This window comes from Bidens hawaiensis, unplaced genomic scaffold, assembly GCF_021521415.1.
Source record: "Bidens hawaiensis isolate Kalapana, Puna unplaced genomic scaffold, B.hawaiensis_p1.1 tig00018028_1, whole genome shotgun sequence".
NCBI lineage: Eukaryota > Viridiplantae > Streptophyta > Magnoliopsida > Asterales > Asteraceae > Bidens > Bidens hawaiensis.
In genome coordinates, this window is record NW_027492719.1 from 301,177 (window position 1) to 326,750 (window position 25,574).

Consider the following 25,574-nt stretch of genomic DNA (forward strand, 5'->3'; position numbering starts at 1 on the left):
ACAAACGGTCATGCAATTTATATTACTTGTCTATTTAGCCTATAACTTTTTAATTATTTTTATTTTTTGCTACCATAGTTAATTTAATTATACAATGCCGTTTATGAATGGTTACATTCCGGCTGCTTGGTAAATATTTATTCACTCGTTTAGAAAGGCGAAAGAAAAGAAATACGATAATTGATAAATAATATTTTTTCTTAAAGACGTGACAACTATATAAAGACAAATATAGAAAACTAATGAGATAATAACAACTGAGTTAAAAATAAATATTTGAGTAATATATCAATAATGTGGCCACTCAAACTAGCTAGGAATGAAGCAAATCAAGTAATTGAGAGGCTTTTGGTGAGAATATCAGCAATCTCAGATGCATTTGAAGTGTATCAAACTCTCAATACTGATTGCATAGATTCAATCACATGATTGATCTTATGAACCAATCACTTGTATGATCTGGTTATAAAATTATCAAAGAGAGTGGACCTAATTCAAATTGCCTAACACGAGCACTAAAATTGGCATAAAACCTTTGTATTATATGCCGGGTATCATGTCTAGTCAAGTTTAAGAGCATTACACAACATAAATTTGTTGATCCTGTGAAGCTATAAACCTTAAAAAAATTTTGGATCACCATCACCAATAAGAAAACACTAAGAGCATGGACAGCGTGGGAGTTTTCCTCTCGCCCAGGTTTATGTGAATACACTGTGGATGAGTGAGAGAGAGGAGACGACGTTTGGCAGTTTGGACAAGTAGGCGAGCGGTGTAATGGAAAAAAAGGAGAGAGAAAACAGGTAGAATAGGAAAATAGTTGGGGATGGTGGTTACGTGATTGTCCGGGGCAGTCCACCGTTGTAGATGCTGTAATGCATAATTAATGATCTCTTTATGTATGTGTTTAAATGAGTTAGAATGGGTAATCTTCGTTGTCTACTTTCATATCTCATATTGCGAACCCAAGTATTGTGTTGCAACTTTCGTCTTAGACATTTAAAGAACACATAATATGCAAGTTTGTAAACTTATCAAACTTTATAACTTTATAGTTAAACGCATGTTCGTAGATGATATATGAGTGATACTTCGCGTATGTTTAGTCTCCATGGATATGGAATTAAAGAATGACTCTTCTATACATTTCATGGTTATAAACATAATAATAATAATAATAATAATAATAATAATAATAATAATAATAATAATAATAATAATAACAATAATAATAATAATAATAATAGTTATTATGTTCAAATATGCATGTAAGAGGAACAAAAGATTGTCGTGTTTCATGGTTATAAACATAATTATTTTGTACAAATATTAGTTAACTAGTTTCATTATTTAATAAAAATAACAATTACGTGCAAATGGGATATTGACATTTGACTCCTCATAACCTCAAATTGTCAAACCGGCGATACATATTTTATTTTTCACGACCGGCATACCCTTGTTGGAGTTGACTTTTTGCAGACGTGACATAAACGTTAACCGGCATCTTAACATAACATAGTCAACGGTCGGATTAGAGGCCTTAGTTTTTTTCTCTTATTATTTTTGTCACAAAAAAATAAATAATTATACTAATAAAAAAAACGTCATCCATAGTCGGCTTCCAACTTCAAACCTTAATATACATACATATGTATGTGTGTATGTATTAATAGCATTACACCTATTAAGTATTAACATAACACCCATCTAATATATATCAAACTTTTGTGATCCTCTATCTTGGTTTGGTAAAAAGTTTGCATCTTTGGTGTAAAAATGAGTCCTAAAAGGTTTCTTGATGGTGAACACAAACAACATACGAAAAGTGGATTCGTAATCAATGGTCCGCGACCGACGCCGTTAAAGATCAAACAAGAATCTCGCACCATTCACAGGCACCACCACCACCACCAGCAACAACAGCCGCAGATAAGAAAACCAATAATAATCTATACTTGTTCTCCAAAAGTCATACACACCAAACCTCATGAATTCATGGCTCTTGTTCAAAAGCTCACAGGTAAATCATGCTCCAAACATCAACAACAACAACAACAACAAAAGAACAAAAGCCTGGTTAATGGACATGGTCTTAAGGAGAATGAAATTTGCAAGGATTTTAGTGTTGATAATGGGAGAAATAATGTTGTGAAGTCGAAGAGTCCGGTGTTTAATACGCCTTTGAATATGTTTGCATCCGATATCCCGCTTTTTACACCTAATAGTAGTGATTATAATCTCTTCTCGCCCCAAGGTTTCTTGAAGTTGTCGGATGCAATATCATCGACGTCTCCGAACAAGACCACTAATTCATTTTCTCCTGGTTCGCTAGTTGAGTTCATGACAAGGCTTCCTGAATATTGATCAAAGATTCATTCACATTAACGTGTGTAATAAATATTTATGTTCCCGTTAGAGTTAGATCCGTATGGAAATCTTCTGCCTATGACAATATGTATTATATTATTTAATTTGTTCTTTTGTTAGTGTATTATTTGATTATGACAAGGATTCGATCTTGATGGAATAACTGGGTATATATTTAGGAATGCACAATATCAATTAGAGCATTCTCATCTCACTCCTTATCTCCAAACCAAAAATTACATTAAAACTCACTTTATTTTCTCTCTTCATTTCAATTAAATAATATTTTTTATACATTTTATCATAACATTTTCTCTTTCTTTCACTCACAACCACTTTCAAAATATATTAAAAAGTTATAGGGGATGAACAGTCATTTCAAATATACAGAAAAATCACTACTTTTTCTAAAATATAAAAACACTTCATTCACAATACCCTGAATCACTCTCTAAATTATAAAAACACCCCTCACATAATATGAGAGGTTAGATGAGAATGCTCTTAGAATTGAGAAACAAGTTGCACCTACTGATGATACATCACAAAAAAGAGAGGTATGTTTTGTTTTATTTTTTCTAATGGTCATGTTACAACTACTTAGCAATATCAAGAGAGATTATTTATAGTTTCGTTTTAACCTAAACAAATTATAACATTAATATGCTATGCTAAGAACAAACGTCACTTGAATTAGTTCAACCGGAGTTTGTTTGGTTGATGGTTTCCCAATTTCCAATTTTTTTTTGGTTCTGTAATGAACTCATCTAGTACCATGCGTTGGTCACTAAATCCATGGGAAAAACAAGATACTACAAGTTTTAGGTTAAAGCAATGTTGTTGAAATTGGACCGGCCGGTCGGACCGGGATTCAGTCCACTGACCGATTTGCTTCTATATAGTTCGCTCGGCTTCCAGAGAACCGGGGGGGTCTGACCGGTTGAACCGGTTTACTATGAAAAAAAAATTTTTTGTGAAAAATCTTTTTTCCAACCCTACCCCGTCATTTTTTTACCTACGCTGTTCGGCTGGTCCGACCGGTTGAACAGGTTGTCCGTCCGGTTCGCTGTCTGATCCGGTTACGAAAATATTGGGTTATAGAATCCATCACAAAATCACTAACAAAAGTTAAAACAGAAACCGTGTAAACAAAATATATCAGACAAGTACAACTCAAAAGCCAAACAAAATACAGGATTCCTTACCAGCTAATCCTGTGGTAAGTGAACACCCCCTGTCTTGGAAAGCTCGTGCACGGATGCCATCATCCAATCACTCTGTTTAACATCCCGGAAAATCCCATAATTATTTTAGGCTAAAAATGTGAACTTTGAAAGATGAGAGATTAAAAATAAATCTAAAAAACAAGTAATGGAAAAAATGAGATAAGAAAAGTAAAACATCTCATCTTAAGGAAAATGGGAAAATTCTATCCCACATGGAAAGATGGAAGAAAGTGGAAACATTCTACATAGATATAAATAAGAAAGAGAACTTCCATCTCACATGGAAAGAAGAAAAGAAATGGAAGCTTTTTATAAGGAAGAGACTTTCCATAGTAATATTCTTATGTGGCTAACCACTTTTCATAGTCCTAACAGAGTGTGCGAAGCACTCGACGCGCACGGACTCGGACGATGGGCGTAATGTGGCGTTTTGATGGCGCACTCTTCGGAACGTAATGGACACGTGGCAGATGCTAGGGCTAAGTCAGCATACATGCGTTATTCTCCTGACACCGCGCTACGCGACGGTCTAAGAGAAGGGACCATCGTGCAACGCGATGGAACCCAAATTCGGCTATAAAAGGGAGGGTTCACGACATTCTAACTCACACCAAATCACACACTACTTTCACACACTTAGCCTCGTTTTGAGTGCCGGTCTCGTGGAACGTGGTACCGAAGCTTTGATGGTTTAAGCTGTAGAACGCAATAAGAGAGTAGAAGTGTTGCTCGATCAAGTCTTAAGAATCTAGCTCCGAATACCCGTGCGAGGTAGGGGTTCTGATTAAGTTATTATTTTATTATTATAATGGCTTAGACCATAAGTCAGGGATATAGCCCGAACATTGATCTCAGTTAAGCATAATATAACTTTTCTTAAGTAAAGGTTATGGTTAAAATAATATTTCTTTATGATTAAGAAATATAATATTCCTAAACAAAGGTCATAGCCGAAATATTGTTTCTTCAAGATTAAGAAACATACAGTTTTATTTACAAGGGACATAGTCAGATTAATGTTTCTTTATTAAGAAACATCAGATTTTACATATTAAGATTATATCTAAATTAACTTTTATTCTTGAAGAAAAAACCTGTTACAGATGTTTCTTCATAAAGAAGAAACTTAGCATATGATTTGTAAATAAACTAAAAGAATACATGTCTAAATATTTCTTTAAATAAATTATCAGTTAAGGTTTAAAGCTAACAAAACCAGACTTAAGGTCTACTGATCAGACTAAGAGTCTGCTGAACGGAACAGACTTAAAGTCTGCTGATCAGACCCAAGGTTTTCTGATTAATCAAAGTATTTATGCAAAACCTATTACAAATATAGGTTAACATTCTGACAGGAAAGGTTTTCAAACGTCACCGAATTGACAACAACGGTGAATACGTTAAACCTTCTGAACTGATTTTACTCTTGTAATAAACAGACTGTTATTACAAAGAGTAATAAATGTTTACATGAGATTACGTGTCTCTAAAATCGTTACAATACAAAATAGATAATAAAAAGCAACTCAGACTGAATACACATGTGTCTGGATCCATACATAACTGACCATTTGGCATACAAAACCAAGTCAATCATAACCAGTTCTCCAACAGGGTCACATAGCCTAGGGGAAGACTGTCTTCGAACAGGGGCTATGTAACTCGAGGAACCTTTGAATTGTGTGTGTAGGGCAGTGGTGCAAATCCTAGGAATGACAGGCGTTCCTGCTGAGATTGTGAAACAGAAAACTATGTTTGTATTTTAACAACTGTTTTATTGAGTCAACGTTTCACTAGTTGTGTGCTGACGTATCCCCCCCCCCCCCCACATTTCAGGGAAACATTAAAAAATAGAACTAACAGGCAAGACAGACTAGAAGATTGGAGATATAGTCATTAGACGTTATCTGATGGCTCAGATATTTTATTCGGAATATTATAAAGAATATTTTCAAAAAGATAAATATTTGAAATATTAAAACGGGTATTCAAATCTCGAGATTTCAATATAATAATATTATTATTTTTGATATACTTCCACTCGTATTTTATCATACAATATTCAACGGGTATTCTAACCCGACATTTTATAAATGAATAATGTATTTTAAAGACTTCCGCTAAATTAAACCCGCAACTTTGATATATTTTCAAAATAGATACCAACTAACGGGTGTTGCACCCAGGCCCTAAGTCGGGGTGTGACACTTTGTGTAACAACTCGGGTTTTCCACATACGACTTACATCCATAACCCGACTCGTTTTATGATTCAGGTAGTTTTTAACCTTGAAAAGTATCACGTTTATCGATAAAGTATTATACAATTTATATTTATTTATTATATTGATTTAATATATACTTAACTTTGAAAGATATACGTTTTTAACCCGAAACTAAAACTTTAACCCTCTAATGTTTCCACCTTCAATCTATAGGGACCAAAGTGCAATTTCTGCATAAAACTTCATAACCCATTACCCAACCCGTTAACCCATATCCGTAACCCAAATCCGTGACCCGTTTAACTTTCTTAAGCCACAATTATCAGTTTAAATTAGGAATCGAATCAAGTTTTTGATTACTCTTGTTATCTTCGGCCTAAACGAACCCTTTAATTAAGAAACAGGATCCAAATTAAACGTATTGATTCGTTTGTTAAACCGTCCTAACTTAGGATTTGAGTATATAACTTAGGCTTAACCATAACACAATTCCTCGTGTCTGCACGTTCCTAATATCAGCACGAACCAAACCCCTAAACTTAATTGTAACAGTTTTGGCCGTCCACCCCTGTTCGTCACCTAAAGGTCGCGCGTTCGAGTCCCGGCCCGATTTTATTTTTTTGGTTTTATTTTTATTTGATTGTTAAGCTTGTTTTAATTATATATATAATATTATAATTAATGTTAAATATCAAATAAACAATATTTTATGCAAACCGACGTCATAAAAGTTAATTAATGTTTCATGAATGTTTCGTGTCGGCTAGTTTCATTACAAGTTTTCGTGTGTAGATATATATGTATATATATATATGTATGTATATATTATTAATAATAAAAAACCATTATTATTTTATTAAAAACCGAAACAAATATCGAGGCTTATTGTTGTTAAAACGTATTTATCAATTTACTTATATTTATTATAAATATATATATGTGTATTATTTTTAAAACAAAACTATAATAAACGTATTAAACGAATTAAAAATGTTAACTATATTTTACCATCAAATTTCGTTAAGATTTCCAAAATATAAATTTTTGTGATAATTATATATTTAAACGTTTATCATTATATGTCTCAACTCATATTTATTTCAAAACTAATTATTTATAAATTCGATTATATGATAAACAATGATTTTATAATTAAACGATAATAATTAATAAAGGTCAATCGTTCAATCCATAACATACCAACCATAAATATAACTCAAGTCGTATCTAAAACCTAAGATTGTTATACGTATTGTATCATTTATAATTCACTTATAACATTATTTAATTAGGATTCTTGTCGATAATTCTCGAGAAGTGTGATTTACACCTTCTTGTCGTAATCATTCCCGTTTGGCTTATTCGATTAGGTGAGTTTTATCATTCCCCTATTTTACTCGATTTTCATAACGTTTTTGGGGACATATGCGTATATAATACTATACATACATATCTATATATACATACATATCAAAAATAGCAAACGTGTAATTGTGGGTGATTAATTAAATCTACTTGTTATATGCTTATGTGTTATTGTATTGATTCGCTTGACATATCCCCTGGAGAGGGTTCTCATTCTATTGACCACCGCCCGATTCGCTTGGCAACGGTCTTATTCTTATTTGCTCATGGTTGATTTGCCGGCGCCCAATTCGCTTGGCAATGGTTTAGTCGACAACTTATTTACTTATGATTTGATTTCATTACCGCATTTATTACGTTTTGCTTATTTATTATATTATTCTTATTTTATTGCAAAACTGGTGGTAAACTCACTCAACATGTATTGTTGACCAAAACTCCATTTTCTTCGCATATGCAGGTTGCCTGAGTTGAAGGATGGACACTTAGAAAGACCTTATGGTTATATTGAATACAAACTTAAATTTAATTGATTGTATTTATTTATTTGAATTGTATTGTTGTATTTGAATATTGTGTATTATTTGAATTAAATAATTAATTAAATAATTGTCACATTTTATATATAATAGTATCTTCGAGCTGTGAGCAATCGGATCACGCCCCGGCATTTCCGCCTTAGGTTGGGGTGTGACACTCTGCTGCCTCAAGTCCATTACACTATCAACCTTGACTCCTGACGGGAGTGCACTCTCAGGCCCCTTTGTCTAAAATGGCAATCAAAACGGTATGTTAACCATATAAACCATGATCTGGTTTCACACTCCCAATTGCACTTATCCCGCTAAACCTATCTTTATGATGGTGGATATTTTCAGAATTTGCGTGTGTGATACATGTTCCTTCGATTTCTCCAAGCAAAGCTTTTCGCATAGAAAACATGGTTTGGAGGATTCTCGGCCCATCCCCTAAATATATGTGATGGGATTTTCTAAATTATAAGGTGAGGTTGTGAGTAGAGGAGAGAAAAAAGTTAATGTTTTTTTTTTTTGATAGTTTGTTTGCCCCTAATTTATTTTTTAATATTTGTTAAAGTATAGGAAAGAAAAACTGTAATAATAAGGATATAGAAAACCGTTATTTAATTGAACATGAGAAAAAATACAGTGATTTTTAATATACTTATATAAATGGGGATGAGGGACGGGCTGAGAACGCTCTTAGAACCGTAATTTGCAACCATTTTGAAGTTTAACAACACTAACATTAACTACTTTGTGTTTGAGTAGAGCATAGACACCATTCAAACAAAGTTCATCATCCGTTTCAAAATCTTTCAACATATCACCGCGAATCTACATGTCGGAGTGGATGATATTGAACGTTGAAACATTTTATACAAAAATGAACAGATTAGTGAGGGTAAACTCGTTACAGAATTAAAACCTCAAACTTGTTACTTTTAAATTTTAAAAGCCAAACTAGGTTACCTTCACTTTTTTTTTTCACGATCAACAAACATCGAATGCCTAGGTACTCAGTACAGGGTGACCTAATGGCAAAAGGCCACCGCCAGCCGGGTGGCTGTATATAGCCCTTAAGCGCGGCGCATCCTGGTTATCTCCAATTCTGGTGAAAACCTAGGGCTGTAAACGAACTGAACGAACACGAACAAGGCCTTGTTCATGTTTGTTCGTTAAGAAAATAATGTGTTCACGAACGGTTCACGCACACTTAACGAACGAGATTTTATGTTCGTGTTAGTTCATTAAGGAAATCAATGTGTTCACGAATGGTTCACGAACACAAACGAACGCAAACAAAATCGGCAGAGCATAGAGATTGAGACCGATGTATACATCAATGTGAATAATGAAAGCCTTTAAACAAATCGAATGAACACGAACAAGTTCGTTTATTTAAATTCAGAAGAACACGGACATTTAATCGAACAAATATTTATGTTCATGTTCGTTTATTTAAAGATGGACACTTGTGTTCGTTTGTTTAAAATCTAAACGAACACAACTGAACAAAGATAAACGAACATGTATGAACAAAAGTAAATGAACACAAATATAAACGAACTTAAATTAAAACACTTAAATGAACATAAATTAACAAATATAAAACCTTTAAGCTGATTACCTATCCAGATGATATTTAATTATTTTCTATTAATACATAAACGAACATAAATAAACAGACATAAACAAATATAAACGAACGTTCATGAACATAAATGAACGAACAGAACATGTGTTCATGTTTGTTCGTTTGATTAAACGAACACAAAATTTTTATTCACGTTCGTTCGTTTATTAAATAAACAAACATAAACAAACTTCCCGTCGAATGATTCACGAAAGTTCACCGAACGTTCGGTTAATTTACGGGCCTTACGAAACCCATCGGTTCGAAGAAGCGCTAAAGTAAAAATCGAATATCGAACCGTTGATCACTAGTATCCCCTGGTTTTTGGTTTGAGGGGGCTGAGTTTGAATTCCTCTTGTGCTTCTTCGTCTTCTTCGAGATGATTCTAAGTGGTTCTGGCGGTGAGTATTTTCTTCTCTCTCTCTCTCTCTTATCTTCTTCTGTGTGTTTGTTTTCCTGTTTCAATTGCGTTCAATCTTAATCGATCGAACACACAAGGCATATTCGTTAAGAGTTTGTATCATGCGATTGCTAGAGTTAGGGTTAGGGTTTTATCGAACCATTGCATACCTTGTATGCTAATACTTTTACTTTTAGATCTCTTCATTCATTTATAATAATAATAATAATAATAATAATTAATAATTAATAATAACAATATTAAATAATATTATTAATAATAATAATAATATTATTATTAATTATTACTATTATTATTATTGTTGTTGTTGTTGTTGTTGATTGATTGATTGATTGTATGGTTTAGTTCATAAAGCTAGTAACGAGAATAACCCTGGCGTCTTCTTGGATATATCTGTCGATGGAGATCGTGTTGAAAGAGTAGTCATCGAGGTCAGACAGCAGTGTGCTATTTTGTTTCTTCATTACCTTTTGGATGAATTTCCCAGCCTCACTGAATTATATTTGCAGCTTTTTAAGAACGTCACGCCTAAAACAGCGGAGAATTTTCGAGCACTCTGCACAGGTAGGCTCTGCGCGCATATTATAATAAGATATTAGAAACATTTGTTTGCAGTAATTGCGTTCTCTTATTATCCTTTTATGTGTAGGGGAAATGGGGTACTCAGAAACTACTGGAAGGCCATTGCACTACAAAGGAACCGTATTCCATCAAATCTATAAAGGCTTATTTGCTCAGGTGTGTTGTTTATATACTTATAGATGTTCAACCAAGCTTTTGAGTTCGTTTACACCACACGTTTATGTATATTAACTTTTTTCGTTGTTGCAGGGAGGTGACCTCTCAGAGGAGCAAGATGGTATGCATTTTATTTAAGTCTTGTTTTCGATTGAGTGTATAGGGCTGATCTTTTGATTGCTTGCATTTGCAGGCAAAGGTGAGGATAGCATCTATGGAGGATTTTTCGAAGGTACAATTTTATTCATGTTCAAGGTTCTTCTATCAGTTCCTATAACTCATGTCGGCACTAATACTTTCCGCGGGTTTTTGTAGATGAGGATTTTAAACTGTATCATAGTGAGCCTGGCTTGCTATCCATGGGAAATATAGGCGGAGGGGACACCAATGGATCTCTGTTTCTTATAACCTTCAAACATCTAGGATATCTTGATGGGTAAACGTCATTTGCCAAATTGCACCTGGAATCGATTCATTTCAAGCCAATCTCTCTTTTTTGAAACGTCTTCCCAATTCAGCATTTAAAGGGCTTCTGTTATAAGTTTATAATTACATGATGGATTTCTTTCTTTGATTATGATATCATGATGGTGTAGGCCTTTAAATGCTTGACCAGCCATTGTTTGTAACCCTTGTTTAATCGGTTATATTGGTAGGCTGCATGTTGTTTTCGGGAAGGTACTAAAAGGGATGCCAACTCTCTGTCATATTGATGAGTTTGGAACACCTGGAGGAAGCCCTTCTGGGGTGGTACGAATTGTAGACTGTGGTCAACTTCCTGAAGATGAAGGTATTGCATTTTCAAATCCATAAAGCCTCCTAAATCGATTCATTCAAATAATTAGATTTAGTAAAAAGTTTCTGTAATTACACATAAAATATACTAGGAAAAAAGAACACTTAAATATACCGTTTTGACCACTTTATCAAGCAAGAAGGAAAAGTCTTTGGAGATTGCTAGTTCTTCTGATGAGCGGGTAAAAGAACATGGTGATGAAAGAGAGAGGCAGAGCAAGTACTCGTCATCAGTAGGGCAGTGTGGTGAAATTTCTAAAGATAAAAAGAACAATGAAATGTAGTCTGATCAAGTTAATTACATTGTCTTCAATTCTAAGTTGATTCATTATTCAAATAATTAAATTTAATATAGTTTCTGTAGTCACATATACAAGCTAGAAAAAAAAATAAAAATACTAAAATATACCGTTTTGGCCACCTTTTTTTAGGTAGAGAGGAAAAGTCTTTGAAGAGAGCTAGTTCTGATGGGCGGGGAAAAGAACTCAGCGATGAAAGTGAGAAACGAAGGAAGCACTCGGCGTCAGCAGGGCAGTGTGGTGAAAATTCTGAAGATGGAAAGAACAATGGGATGGAGTCTGATCTAGGTATTGCATGCTTTTAATCCTAAACTGATTCATTTAAATAACTAGATCTGGTATGGTTTCTGTAATCATGCTTAACACATTGATTTAAATATATATAAAAGCTAGGGAGAAAAAAGAATACTAACGTATAGCGTTTTGATCACCTTTTCTAGACAGAGGGTTCTCGAGAGTGCACTCCGACAGGAGGTCGGGGATGGTGGCGATACGGGTCTGAGGCAACAGCAGATTGATTGGATGATGGAGTGCATTCGTGAGATGGCCAGGGCGGGGGGATTTCACTTACCGGATTATCCATTACCCCGTTCGCAGCAGGGTGGTCGTGGACAGGATTAGTTGGTTAGGATCCGATAATAATCTATACTCGTTCTCCAAAAGTCATACACACCCAAAAGAACAAAAGCCTAGTTGATGGATATGGTCTTGAGGAGAATGAAATTTGCAAGGATTTTAGTATTGAAAATGGGAAAAATAATGGTGTGAAATCGAAGAGTCCGGTGTTTAATACGCCTTTGAATATGTTTGCATCTGATATCCCGTTTTTTACACCTAATAGTAGTGATTACCTCTTCTCCCCTCAAGGTTTCTTGAAGTTGTTGGATGCAGTATCATCATCGTCTCCGAACAAGATCACTAATTCATTTTCTCCTGGTTCGAGAGTCAAGTTCATGAAAAGGCTTCCTGAATATTGATCAAAGATTCATTCACATTAACGTGTGTAATAAATATTTATGTTCCCATTAGGGTTAGATCCGTAGGGAAATCTTCTGCCTATGACAATATGTATTATATTATTTAATTTGTTCTTTTGTTAGTGTATGTATTATTTGGTTATGTTAAGGATTCGATCTTGATGGAATATAATGAATTAATATGTATGAAATGGACTACTTAAAACTAACATGTCTTAAATTGACCATCATCTCTTGTGAGTCATAAATTCCTAAATTTGGAATGGATGGCGGAGCGTAAGTGGCAAGCTGTTATATGTATACGATGCTTTAACTCATAGACACTTCTCTAGAATTGTATGGGAGTCATCCTCGGAGGGACTTCCCGAATGATCGTACTGAGAAATTCTACTGTACTCTGTGCGACTGATGTTGTTGATCCTGCGGAGCCTACCCAAAGGTTCACGCCGGATTGTAGGAAGTGGGCGAGAATTCTTGTGTTCTCGGTGGAGGAAAGGAATAGCGATGGATTCCTATGGAGCATCGAGGAATAAGCAGATTCAACCAAACGACGAATTCTTACGTGAAAAAAGGTCCGCTTTCACAATTTCATCTATATTGAATCTGTTAAGAATAATTTTAATTTATAGAGTCATGGTTAAATTTATAACTTATAATAGTTAATTGGAAAAAACCACTTACAAAAGTGCAAGGTAAGTTGACTCGGAGCATACCCCTCAATCCATGCGTCCATGCACTGGATGGTTTGGATGCACACGTGGAATGACGAAGCTTGGACGAAATCGTTTGGTGGCAGGACTCAGTACGCATAATAAAATGCATGAACCAGGGTGACCGGGCTCAAAACTTTCGGATGAAAACGGGTAAATCTATACTACGTATAAAAATTTTCAAACGTCAACGCATAAATTTGCACTACTGAGCAAAGAACGGGGACGCCCGAAGGCAACTCGGGCCATAATACAAGCTTCGCCCTTGCACACATGCATGATTCGTTGACATATCATTGATCAAATAAAATTGTTAAACTTGATAACACTTTATTACAATTTAAGTATTGACACAGTTTTGTATTTTCGATTGTGTGTCGCGCAACCAGGTTGCTGAGAATACTGCACAACTCATGTACATTGTCTTAATAACTGTTATATGTTTAGGAATGTGAATGCACAATATCAGTTTGAATTGCAACAAAGTTTAAAGCATGTTGCACAAGATCACAACATAGAAAGGTACCTTTTGTTTGATTTTTATATTGGCCATGTAGTAAGTAGCAACCACTGAGCAATATCAAGAGGTATTATTTATAGTTTCATTTTTACCTAAACGAGCCAAGCCCGAGCCCGACCAGGCTCGAGCGTGGCTTGTCTAGCTTGCACAAAGCTTGAGCTCGGCTCGTTTCAATCTTTATTTTAAAAGCTCGAGTTCAGCTTGTAAGTAGTTTTTCAAGCTCGAGCTCGACTAGGGCTCCGCTCGTTTACTATTTATTAATTAATTTTTTTAGATATTTTTAATTATTTCACGCATGTGTGATTCAATACTTTTATGACTATTTTTATTCGCTTTAGTGGTCTCGTTGAAGCGCGCAAGTCTTAAAAATAAGTTAATACGAATATTCATATTATTAATATTATTTATTATTATTACTAGTAGTACCAGTAGCAACAACAACAATAATAATAAAGGGATGATGATTCCATTCCTATATGGTAACCAAACATGACAATGAAATGGTAATGATCCATTCCCATGTCCATTCCATTCCCTCATCCATTCCATTCCGTCATACCAAACATACCCTAAAAGTTAAAAGTACCACTATTTAAATTAATAGCAAGAATTATTATTAATCAATACTCAATAGTCTATATTTTCAAGTTATTAAAATTCAGTTGGTGATTTAGCTTTTATACTTCATGAAGGTTAATAGGCTATCATTGTTTTGTTAAAATTAATTTTTTTAAAGTATAACTAATATCAAACAATAAAACTTCATCGCTAAAATTAAATGCATAATAATATTTTTAATTCAATAAATAAAACAAAGGAGTAACGTGCAAAAATTCGTTCTACTTGGACAATCTATTTTAATATTTTCGTATTTATTACATCAACCGCTTTATAAATAAAAAAGATTAGTCTGCAACACCGGCATCTTAAACCAAGACTGTTGCTTCGTGATTTTTATTAATATAAACTGAACTATTTTAATGTCATATAGATCATATACTTTCTAAATTGGTAAGGTAGAATTTTAGGTGATAAAAAGAGTTATGTTCTACAAAAAAATATATATATATATATTTTGTCACAAGTAAAGATTTTATAAGAGCGCAGCCGTTTTATGTCAAGCTGATTTCAGATAAAAAAAAATCCGTTTAACAAGTATCAATTTGCTTTAAGTTAAAATAGAATTTGACCTTTTGCTTCAAATCTTCAATGGATCATTTTTTATGGTGACTGGGAGCAGTGTTGTAGAAACCGCTAGTCGGGCGGTGGGGTAAGGACTAGCGATTAATCGGTTTGGACTTTAATGTATGATTTTCAGTTTTATATATATACACACAATTTTTATACGTAGTTTCATTTTTATATATACACATACATTTTGACTGGAAATTGGCCGGAATCTCTCATTGGAAACCGCTGAATTTGACCATAATCTCGTCGGAAACCGCCGATTTTGGCCAAAACCTCGCCAGAAAACGCCGACTAAGTTTGATAAATCGCGATTTTTGGCCGGATTTGACCATTGACCGATTAATTGACCGACTAACCCAAAATTAATCAATAGGGTGGGGGCTAGCGATTGATCAGGGATTAATCGACGCATAGTCAGGATTTTTGCAAGACCGACTAGAGGCGAACACCAGGTGGAAGCGTATGAGGCTATAAAAGGTGGGTGGCCACAGCGTTGGCATTGTGGTTAATGTTGCTGTGGAATTTGAAATGATGACAACTACACCAGCAATATATTTCATATAATGATGGCAGTGGTGACGAATTCGACAAGGCAACAATGGTGTCGACAACGGTGACGAAGGTGTTTGCAGCTAGTGGCGACTAAGGTGTCTGCAACAGCGATTGTGGTGGCAAAGGTAATAGCAGTGACGGTGGTGGTGTAGAGAAGGTGCTTACCCATTTAGCCATTTTAAGTAAACAAGTTTTATAAAAGTATTTTAACAAAACTGGCTGTTACATGATTTGTAATAACCAAAATAAACATCCAGCAGAACCCTAACAAATGAAATGCAGCAAAAGGAATATGACATAACACGTCTCTAGCAAGAAGTGCTCTGAAAATAAAATGTCGGGATCTATCAAGACCCGTCGTACAAAACCGCTTATAAATTGTCCTGCCTTTATATATAGAACATGAAGAAAAAAGATATCCTCAATTCTCTACTGTATTTACACAATTTTACCTTCTAGTTTGAACAATCAGCAACTGAATCGACCTTAATTACCCGGGTGTTGTAAGATCCGCAGGAACCACACTTGTGGTAAAGCCAGTGAAAAGGAGCACTGCCTTTTTTGTCACAGTCGTTGCATAATATATCCTGAATAATTTTAAGCAAAAGTGAGTTAACTCAGTAACAGAACATGCTAATAAAATTTTGTTAAAATAGAACTAAAGTTTAAAAAACTTCACCTGACAGCGGTTTCTATACTCTTCTGGAAGCACCTCAGAAGCCATTAAAGCATCAAGCATACCAAAATACACCTTCAAGACAAAGATATTCCATCAATTCCAAAACTGGATTATAATAACCTTTAAAAACCGAAAAATTGGTATTTGAATTTTCAAAAAGCGTTTGGTTTCGATTGTCGTTCAGTTTGGTTTCAGTTTTTTTGGTCTAGCCATTTCAGGCTTGAAAAATTTTTTCCATAAAAATAAAGCCCAAAATAATGAATTTGACCATAAACTTTTTTTTATAACTAACGATTAATTGGTCATTACATGGCTGTGTCTAATTTTTTTTCTGCACCATTTATTAATTTATTTTATTACAAATTACTTACACTCAAAAATAAAAATTATAATCCACAAACTTAATAATAAACGTCGGGTTTTTCAGTTTTTGGTACATGCAAAACTGACACTGAACTAGAAATTCGTTTTCGGAAAGGAAAAAACATAAAACCAAACCGTCAATTCTGGGTTGGGCTCGGTTATTTTGATTCCGTTATGTCGTATATATTGGTTATAGGTTATTTAGACTTACCGACATATCTCCCATGGATTTGCTGCATATTGGACAGATGTAGTGTGTGCATGCGTATGCCTATAAGAAATAAAAACAACAATAACTCAGCATAAAAAGTTTTGGATTAAAGAAATATAAGAAAACTATGTAACAGGTTGCCACCTGGAAGCAAGCCGAGTGCATAAAATGACCACAAGGAAGTGCCCGGACTGCTGCACTTGATGTGAACAAAAAATCACAGCAGATTGGGCAGTTTGTCTCCAGACCTTTCTCCCGACACTTATGATCCACTAACTTTATCCCCAAACAGTAGTTGCACGTCATGCAATGAAAAAAGTCGATCCCCAGCCCCTTTCCAAGCCGACACAAATTGCAAAAGGGGCAATGATACACAGTCCTGAAATTTAAAACAAGACAAAATTAATTAAATAAAATAAAAACTTGTGAAAATCTTGATCTAACTGTTTAATCTTAATCGTTCACCTTTCGTCATCGAAAAATTTGCAGTAGCTACAGTAATATTTCGCCATGGAAAGTCCATTGCAAGATGGACTTGAGCAGATTGGCCCAACAGGTTGAACTTTCAAGCAGTTCATACACATCATTTCAGTTGTAGCCTTCCTGATATAGCAAAAAAGTTTTATTATTATTACTACTATTATTATTCAATTAAATCCAAAAGAAAAGATATATTAAACTATTATCAGGTTACCTGTCCATTGTGTGGTCACTGACATTATCATGACAGAACCTGCATGTAAATAGCTTTTGACAACAAGCAGCACGAAGCTTGCAGTTGCGTTTATAATGTTCACAGCCAAATACTTGCTTCTCTGCATCACGGAATGAAGGTGAGCATCCATGAAGACCTTCACCATCTAACATGTCGCCTTTTCTCTCTTGAGGTAACTTCTGCTGAGCAGCAATCCAACGACTGCATTAACCGTACATAAATAAGTCAACAAGAATGTATACTTTTGACAGGTAGCAGTTTCAGCCCGACCCATCTTGCCAACACTAAGAATTTTAAATAAATGAAAAATACAAAAAGAAAAGCACACCTGGTCATAAGGTTTTGAATGAGGTAAGCCTTCCTTCTGGGATCAAGAGTTGGATCCCTAGAAACTTTTCTTATCTCTGATTCGAGCTCGTTTTGATTCATCCGAAATATATCCTTCCACCCAGGCTTGAAGGTATAATCATTTGAATCCAAGGGTTCATGTGACTCAGATCCTAAAATTATAAATATCGTTACAATAACAGAAAAACATAAACCAAAAGAAACATCAAATGTTCAAAAAGTATGTCAGGTAATAACGGGTTATTAAGTGTCACATCAAGAAAGAAGTTAACATGTCAAAAGTTCCAGACTTGTCAGCTGCCATGTCATCCTAAATGTATGAATATCATTATAATAACAGAAATACATACTTAAAAGAAAAAAAGACATCAAATGTTCAAAAACTTTGATTGAAAGTAATAACCAGTTTTCAAGAGATCAAGAAAGAAGTCAACATGGTCAAAAGTTACAGACATATCAGCTGTCATGTCATCAAATAAAAATATATAAAAAAAATTGTAGAAGTCAAATAACAAACCTTGTGACATATTTTTATCTGATTCAGATGGTGACACCTCGGAAGATGGAGAAGATCCTTCCCACCATTCATTAAGCCACTCTGTAAACATAGTATTTTTAGTAGCTTGTTTCCACGTGTCCATCATTGTGTTCTGTTCCTCCTGAGTAAGTACAGATGTTACCCATGGCAACATCGACTGCAACACTTCAGCACCCGTGGTACCAATTATCCGACCCACAAGCTTATCTTGTTCCTCAACAGAAAAATGTCTATCAAACAAAGGCCAAAGTTCATATTCTTCACGCAAAATATGCTGATCCAGTGTCACCCTAATGGATTTGCACATCCCTTGAACCTTTGTTGCCAGCTCAGCATAATTTCTCAAAGTATCATTACCGTTGGAAGAAATAGATTTACTTTTGTCATAAAGTTCACAAAGTTCAAAAAGTGAAGTTGATATATCCTCAAAAAGCTTTTCTTCTTGCTTGTGGTCTAATGTATATGAGTGGCTCACGTTATGTAACGTTTCCTTTGACTCTAACGCGGGAAACACAATATCATCCTCCGCATTACTGTGTGCTCGATATAAACCCCATAATAAACGAAACCTACCATTAAACTGATGTAAAAAGCTCTCGTTTGACTCGTTTAGTTTTCCCGACTCAACGTCTAAAAACTCCAAATCTTTACGAATCGCTTTATGGAATTTGAAAATTGTATCGATTGGTCGGCCCGTACCCTCGTCGATCAAACTTATGCCCGTTTCCCAGTTAAAAAGACTGGAACTTAACGAAGGAGCAGACGGGCCAAACGATAAAGATCGTAAAGATTTTGTGGGACCCGCTACTAATTTGTTACTGTTCATTCCGAGACCCGGAACACAACAAGATTGCTTTACTTGAACGGTTAGGGTTCCAGTACTACCATTGCTTTCTTTTCGTGAAGTGGAACCAGGTCGTTTGGTTGGCGGGTTGCATGGACAAAAAGACGGGCCTGACCCATTATTTTCTTCTAGAAATGCTTTTGCGGGACAGCATCCGGTTGCACCGAAAGATAAACACATTTCGCGTGGTCGGGCTTTGCAAGCCCAACCCAAAAAGAGTGTCACGAGAGCATTATCCGAAGCAGGAGCTAACCAAAACACCATAATAAGTTAATTAATTTGTGAATTAGCAACAAATGATATACCAATTTGAAAAGTTAATTTTGTAAACAAACAGAGTGTTCAGTGAAGACTTCATGAACCATTTGCCGGGATGTTCGTTTATTTTATAAACGAACGAACATGAACAAAAGTCTTGTTCTAGTTAAACAAACAGCCATTAGCACGTCCCGTTCGCTCATTTATGTTCACGAACGTTCATTATTTTAAATGTGTTCATTTACGTTCGTTATTTTACGTTCAGTTATGTTTGTTTGTTTACGTTCGTGAGCCGTTCATTTATACTGTTAACTAACGAACATAAACAAACACAAGCATATTCATTTTCTTAACAAACGAACACGAACAATAAAACCCCCTTCGTTTAATTGTTCATGTTCAATCGTTTGTTCGGTTAAAGTTAAACCAACAAACATGAACATCCTCCATTCACTTCCTTTACAAGCCTAGTAAATTTCAAACAGAGAGAGACAAACCTGCCATACGCATGTTATGAAGAAACGATTTTGCTTCTTCTTCAGTAAGTGATCCAACTAACCATGGTAAAACACACTCGATTAATCTCAAAGGCATCACACATAAACTTTGGTATAGAAGCTCTCGCTGCTTTTTGGGACTAAAATGCTTGCATGCAAGTGGGAGAACCTATGATTAATACAAGAAAAGTTAATTGCAGAAGGTAAAATAGTGAGAAAAAAAATGTGTTCTCTTTTGTGTGTAAGGCCGGTTGGTTACCTGAAGTTCTTCAGTTTTGAAGTGGTTATCAATGATAGTCATGATATGATCAGCATGTGAGCACAATTTGGAACAAAATTCAGAAGAAGACGAGTTTGCTCCGTCATTTTCGATATTTTCAATCAGGCATCTAAATTTGTCAAATTCACTTTCCTCTTCTGCATGCTCCTTGGCAAATGACAGCTCAGCATCTACAGCAGGGAATATAACTTTGTCTTCTGCAATGCTGCACCAAAAGTGTAAATAATAATATCAAAAACATTATATAACGGAAAGATGTTATGTTATGTTATGTTATTTGTGTTATGTTACCTATGGAATATGCAAACTTCTGCAATAAACTGCAGTCTTTTATTAAATGCAGATAAATCAGAAAAATCTCCAGATAATTGTATCCTTCTAGCAGCTTCAGCTATATCAACTAATTCCTTTTTTATCGCTTTGTGCCAGTGCAATATTTCATCAATAGGGCGATCAAGAGGTGAATCTGAAGACCTTAAAAAAGATTCTTGTTTACTGGGTCGAGAAGATGAGCATGCACAATTTCCTTCAGCCATTGGAGAACACTGATAAGTGACATCATCTTCTAGTTTTTTTCGTTTCTTGAGACTATTGACACCGTCCATCCACGTGAATATAATCTTTAATAACACGAACATATACTTTATCAGAAGGGATGATGAATGAAACCTTTTAAACTGATAAATAATTAAATATAGAAAGAGTTTCATATATAGCCTTGCAAACTTATGATATATTGTATATACCCAATCCCAACTTAATTTATCATATATGCCCTTAAAAACTAGTTAAAATATCATATTTACCCATTTCATTAAAACAAATCAAAATGACTATCTTACCTTGTTTTTTTGAAACTTTAAAATTTCATATTTACCCATTTTGAACCTGAAGTTTAAAAAAGAAAGTAAAACGGTTCACCATGACTTGCTTTAATATAAATAGATAAGTTTCATATTGGGAGAAAAATACGGTTTATAGAGAAATATATATTAAGGTTGAAAATAGGTATATATAAAATTTTTAATCTTTAGAAATTAAGAGTAAGATGGTCATTGTTGAATTGTTTTTAATGAAATGGGTAAATATGATATTTAACTATTTAAGCTAGTTTTAAGAGAATATATGATAAATTAAGTTTGGATTGAATATATATGATATTTCACAACTTTATAAAGGCATGTATGAAATCCCCCCTTAAATATAAATAGAATTTTTAAAGTGTAAAAAATCACCTGTTGAAGCTTTTCATCCGGGATATGACTTCTTTTTACATCATATTTTGAGAAAAATATGGTTTATATATAAATATATATTAAGGTTGACAACGGGTATATAATTATATATGAAATTTCAAATCTTTAGAAAAATAATGGTCATTGTTGAATTGTTTTTAATGAAATGAGTAGATATGATATTTCAGCTACTTTATAAGAGCACATAACTAAGTTTGGATTGAGTATATATGATATTTTACAAGTTTATAAGGGCATGTATGAAATTCCCCCTTAAATATAAATATATAATAATCATTAATTACCTGTTGAAGAAGCTTTTCTTCCGGGATTACTCGGCATAAACAATTATGCATTTCTTGGCGTTCATCAGGAGATACCGAGGCTGAAAGCCATGGAAGAAACTCTGCCATCATGTTTACAGGGATGCTGCATAAAAACTGCCATACTAAAGAAGCTTGTTCTTCAAATGAAAATTTTTCAACAAGCAACGGTATGACCTGCTCCTCTTCCTTGGACATGTGCTGACTAATTGATGTTAGAAGGGCTCCTGTGCATGATGCTAATTCTCTTCTAAAGCTTTCTTTATTTTGCATATCTGAATCCAGTAATGTAAAGAGTTGATCAAAAATGGCACTTTCGCCTTCGTGTTCAAGAGAATACGTTCGAGCCACATTCTTAACACGGATATCAAGAGCTGGAAAAATAACCTGTCAACACAAAAGCGAAATGGTAATAAAAAGTTACTTTGTGTGCCATTTTCCAATTAAAAATCACGATAACGGGAAATAAAATGCAGTTCGCCGAAAGAAAATTTCAATGGCTTGATTCATGAATATAAAGTTGCTAAACTTGATTTTAAGAAGATTAACTGAAAACTAATTGTGCTGATATAAAGAAATAGCATAGATCTAGCAATAAGAAACTGCCATAAAAACAGGATGCTAAAGTAGAGATGCCCTTACAGACAACACGAGGATTTCATTGTTTGGAGTCAAAACGCTTTTAATGCCAAAAAGGTTGCCAAATTAAACTCTAAAAGATCTTTGTAAGGCTCTCAATGTTAGTTTGACATAGTTTTAGTGAAGAGCATCTACAAAGGATGCCAGTGAGCAGCTGCTTTGATGGATTATTTTGTATTACCTAAAAGTTACTTGAGCCGTTAAGTTATTGTCTTTATTTTCTTTAAAATGTATGTGTGGACATCAGTGCCAAAACCAGTTCACACCCATTCTCATGCTTCTTAGTCACCACAATGTCAACACGTATGGGCTAAAAAATAAAGAATCCCGTAGAACACAAGTCGCTTGTATGGTCTCTCTCCTAAGTATGGATACCCTTTTTAATCATCTTTCCCTAAAACATATACTACTGACACGAAAAAGATAAAAGAGGCCAGACTTATATTAGCATTCAAAGGCTCTTCCTAGCTTTTGTATAACGAAATTGAAGATGTATTCTATTCCTAAAAACAGATACGACCTCCATAACCAATGTAATTTATGTTAAAAATTTTACTTCCTGACCTGGAGTTTTCCTTTTACGACGGAACCAATTTAACAACCTTCACTAATTCATCTTTAACAAGGCTACGTCTAAGTATGATTAGTCATTTCAGAACTGATATTAATGGCAAATCCCTCACTCCTAACTGATCATCAATGAAACCAGAATTCAGCTGTTATGAATATTAACAACAAATCGTTCGCAAAAACTAGCTCGATCACTAGTTTAGCATCTCATTTATTGTTTCTTAATAGTTCTCACCTTCACAGCTATTTAAATTATATTCCCCAAACAAAATTAGCATGAAACATATCTAATACGTTTCTACACAGTCCAATCACAAACCTAAATATGCGCATATTCACATTCCTAAACTTCAAACAAACTGCCATTTTAATCATTAAACTTGCTTTAAAGCTTAAACGACACCACAAATATATTATTTCTCATAATTTACCTCACCTTCAACCTTATTTTTTTATCTCTATGTTAACCACCAGGTTTGTCTCAAATAAAACATGATGCGCACAGGAACAGATAAACCTAGGGCACTGATCATCAATTAAATCACAATTCCGCAGTTACGAAGGAGATTAAAAACAAATTGTTCGCAAATATTAGCTCTATCATTAGTTTAACATCTCATTTATTGTTTTTTTAATAGTTCTCATCTTTTCAGTTATTTAATTTATATTACCCCAACAAAATCATCACCACTATCAAAAATATATCATCAAACATATCTAACACATTTCTACACAGTACTCCAATCACAAACCTAAATATGCACATATTCACATTCCTAAACATCCAACAAATTGCCATTTTAACAAGTAAGCTTAGCTTTAAAACTTAAAAACACCACCACACATATACTACTTCTCATAATTTACCTCACCTTCAACCTTATTTTTCTAATCTGTATGTTAGCCGCCAGGTATTTCTCAAGTAAAACAGGATGCACATAGAAAGAGATAAACCTAGCCCACACTTTAACCGTGTATGTTAAATCAATTCCACCAATCATATACATGAATAAACCGTTTGCAAAAACTAACTCTCTCGCTAGTTTAGCATCTCATTAATTGTTTTAATAGTTCTCATCTTCACAGCTAGTTAACTTATATTCCCCAGAACAAAATCATCATCACTATCAAAAATAACATGAAACATATCACAAACCTAAATACGCACATATTCACATTCCTAAACTTGCAACAAACTGCCATTTTAACCACTAAACTTGCTTTAAAGTTTAAACACAACCAGAAATGTATTATTTCTCATAATTTACCTCACCTTTCACGTTATTTTTTTAATTTGTATCTTAACACCAGGTATTTCTCAAGTAAAATAGGATGCGCACAGGAACAGATAAACCTAGGGCACCCTTTAACTGTGTATATGTTAAATCATTTCCACCATATACATGAATAAACCGTTCGCAAAAACTAGCTCTATCACTAGTTTAGCATCTCATTAATTGTTTTAATAGTTCTCATCTTCACTATCAAAAATAACATGAAACATATCACAAACTTGCAACAAACTGCCATTTTAACCATTAAGCTTGCTTTAAAGTTCAAAACACCACCACACATGTATTATTTCTCATAATTTACCTCACCTTCAGCCTTACTAATTTTAATCTCTATGTTAACCACCAGGTATTTTACACATGAACATATAAACCTAAGGCAACTGAACAATAAATACAACAATTGAACAAAATTTAGGTGAATTTAACCACAAACCTCATCTTCAGCATTGCAGTGATGCTTATAAATCGACCGGAGAAAATAATACCGCTTAAGCAGAGGCTCAATCTCCACATGAGAATTCGTCGCAAAATACATAGCGGACCGATGTAACGCATCCAACTCCAACCGTATCGCCTTATGAAAGTACAGAAATATATGCACCGGTGAACTCTGCTTCTTCGCCGGTTTTGTACTACTCGGCTGATCGATCTGGTTCACCGTTGCTCCTCCGCCGGACGCCGCCGTCATCACCGCCACTCCGCCTCCGTCCCGGTGCTGTAATCCGGTCAATGGCGTTGCCATTTATAACACGAAATCAACGTATTATTGTTATTGTTATTGTTATGTAATCCGATTCGGATTTCACAAACCCTAGATATGTGATATGTCTCCAGTATGATGAACAACAAATAACAACTTTCTCTCTCTAGATATTATTATTATGTGTTATTTTAAAGTTAACGGAAGTTTGTTAACTGTTAAGTCTGTTAAATGTTGAATGTTAACTGGTTAATAATTTTTGGATGGATAAAGAGGGAGCAATATATGGTGTGCCACGTGGATAATGTGAGGTGGCAGTCGGGCGTGATTTGACCCGGTGATGGACGGAGGTGTTGTTTTGTCGTGGTGTGGGTGGCACGTGTGAGGAAGAGTGGCACACGAGTGTGGGTTGGGATGGTTTTGTTTGGGTGTGGCTTGCACCAATGATGTGTTAACACACTTATTGAAGGATAAGAGTGTAGTCATGATATCGATTCCACAAAGGTTCAAATTGATAGTCGATTTTATCCAGATAAG

The 25,574-nt window shown here is 34.6% G+C and overlaps 2 protein-coding genes and 1 long non-coding RNA gene across 3 annotated transcripts; 2 read left to right on the forward strand and 1 right to left on the reverse strand.

Annotated features, from left to right (window-relative positions):
- The first annotated feature begins 1,716 nt into the window (after positions 1-1,716).
- LOC143555236 (uncharacterized) lies at positions 1,717-2,367 on the forward strand. Its single transcript, XM_077044823.1, has one exon. The coding sequence runs from the start codon at positions 1,780-1,782 to the stop codon at positions 2,365-2,367; it is 588 nt and encodes a 195-aa protein (XP_076900938.1). The 5' UTR covers positions 1,717-1,779.
- Positions 2,368-10,690: 8,323 nt separating this feature from the next.
- Positions 10,691-11,289, forward strand: LOC143555238 (uncharacterized). The gene is made up of 3 exons (XR_013139169.1): positions 10,691-10,730; positions 10,814-10,934; positions 11,155-11,289. It is a non-coding gene; the product is annotated as an uncharacterized LOC143555238 (long non-coding RNA).
- Positions 11,290-15,900: 4,611 nt separating this feature from the next.
- On the reverse strand, positions 15,901-25,079 carry LOC143555244 (zinc finger protein BRUTUS-like). The gene is made up of 13 exons (XM_077044831.1): positions 24,771-25,079; positions 21,816-22,220; positions 20,567-20,895; positions 20,255-20,480; positions 19,996-20,164; positions 18,376-19,488; positions 17,839-18,010; positions 17,490-17,711; positions 17,261-17,398; positions 16,940-17,174; positions 16,796-16,855; positions 16,222-16,293; positions 15,901-16,129 (listed from the first exon to the last, which is right to left on the reverse strand). Exons 1-13 carry the CDS (start codon positions 25,077-25,079, stop codon positions 15,998-16,000), a joined length of 3,582 nt encoding a protein of 1,193 aa, XP_076900946.1. The 3' UTR covers positions 15,901-15,997.
- Positions 25,080-25,574: the final 495 nt, after the last annotated feature.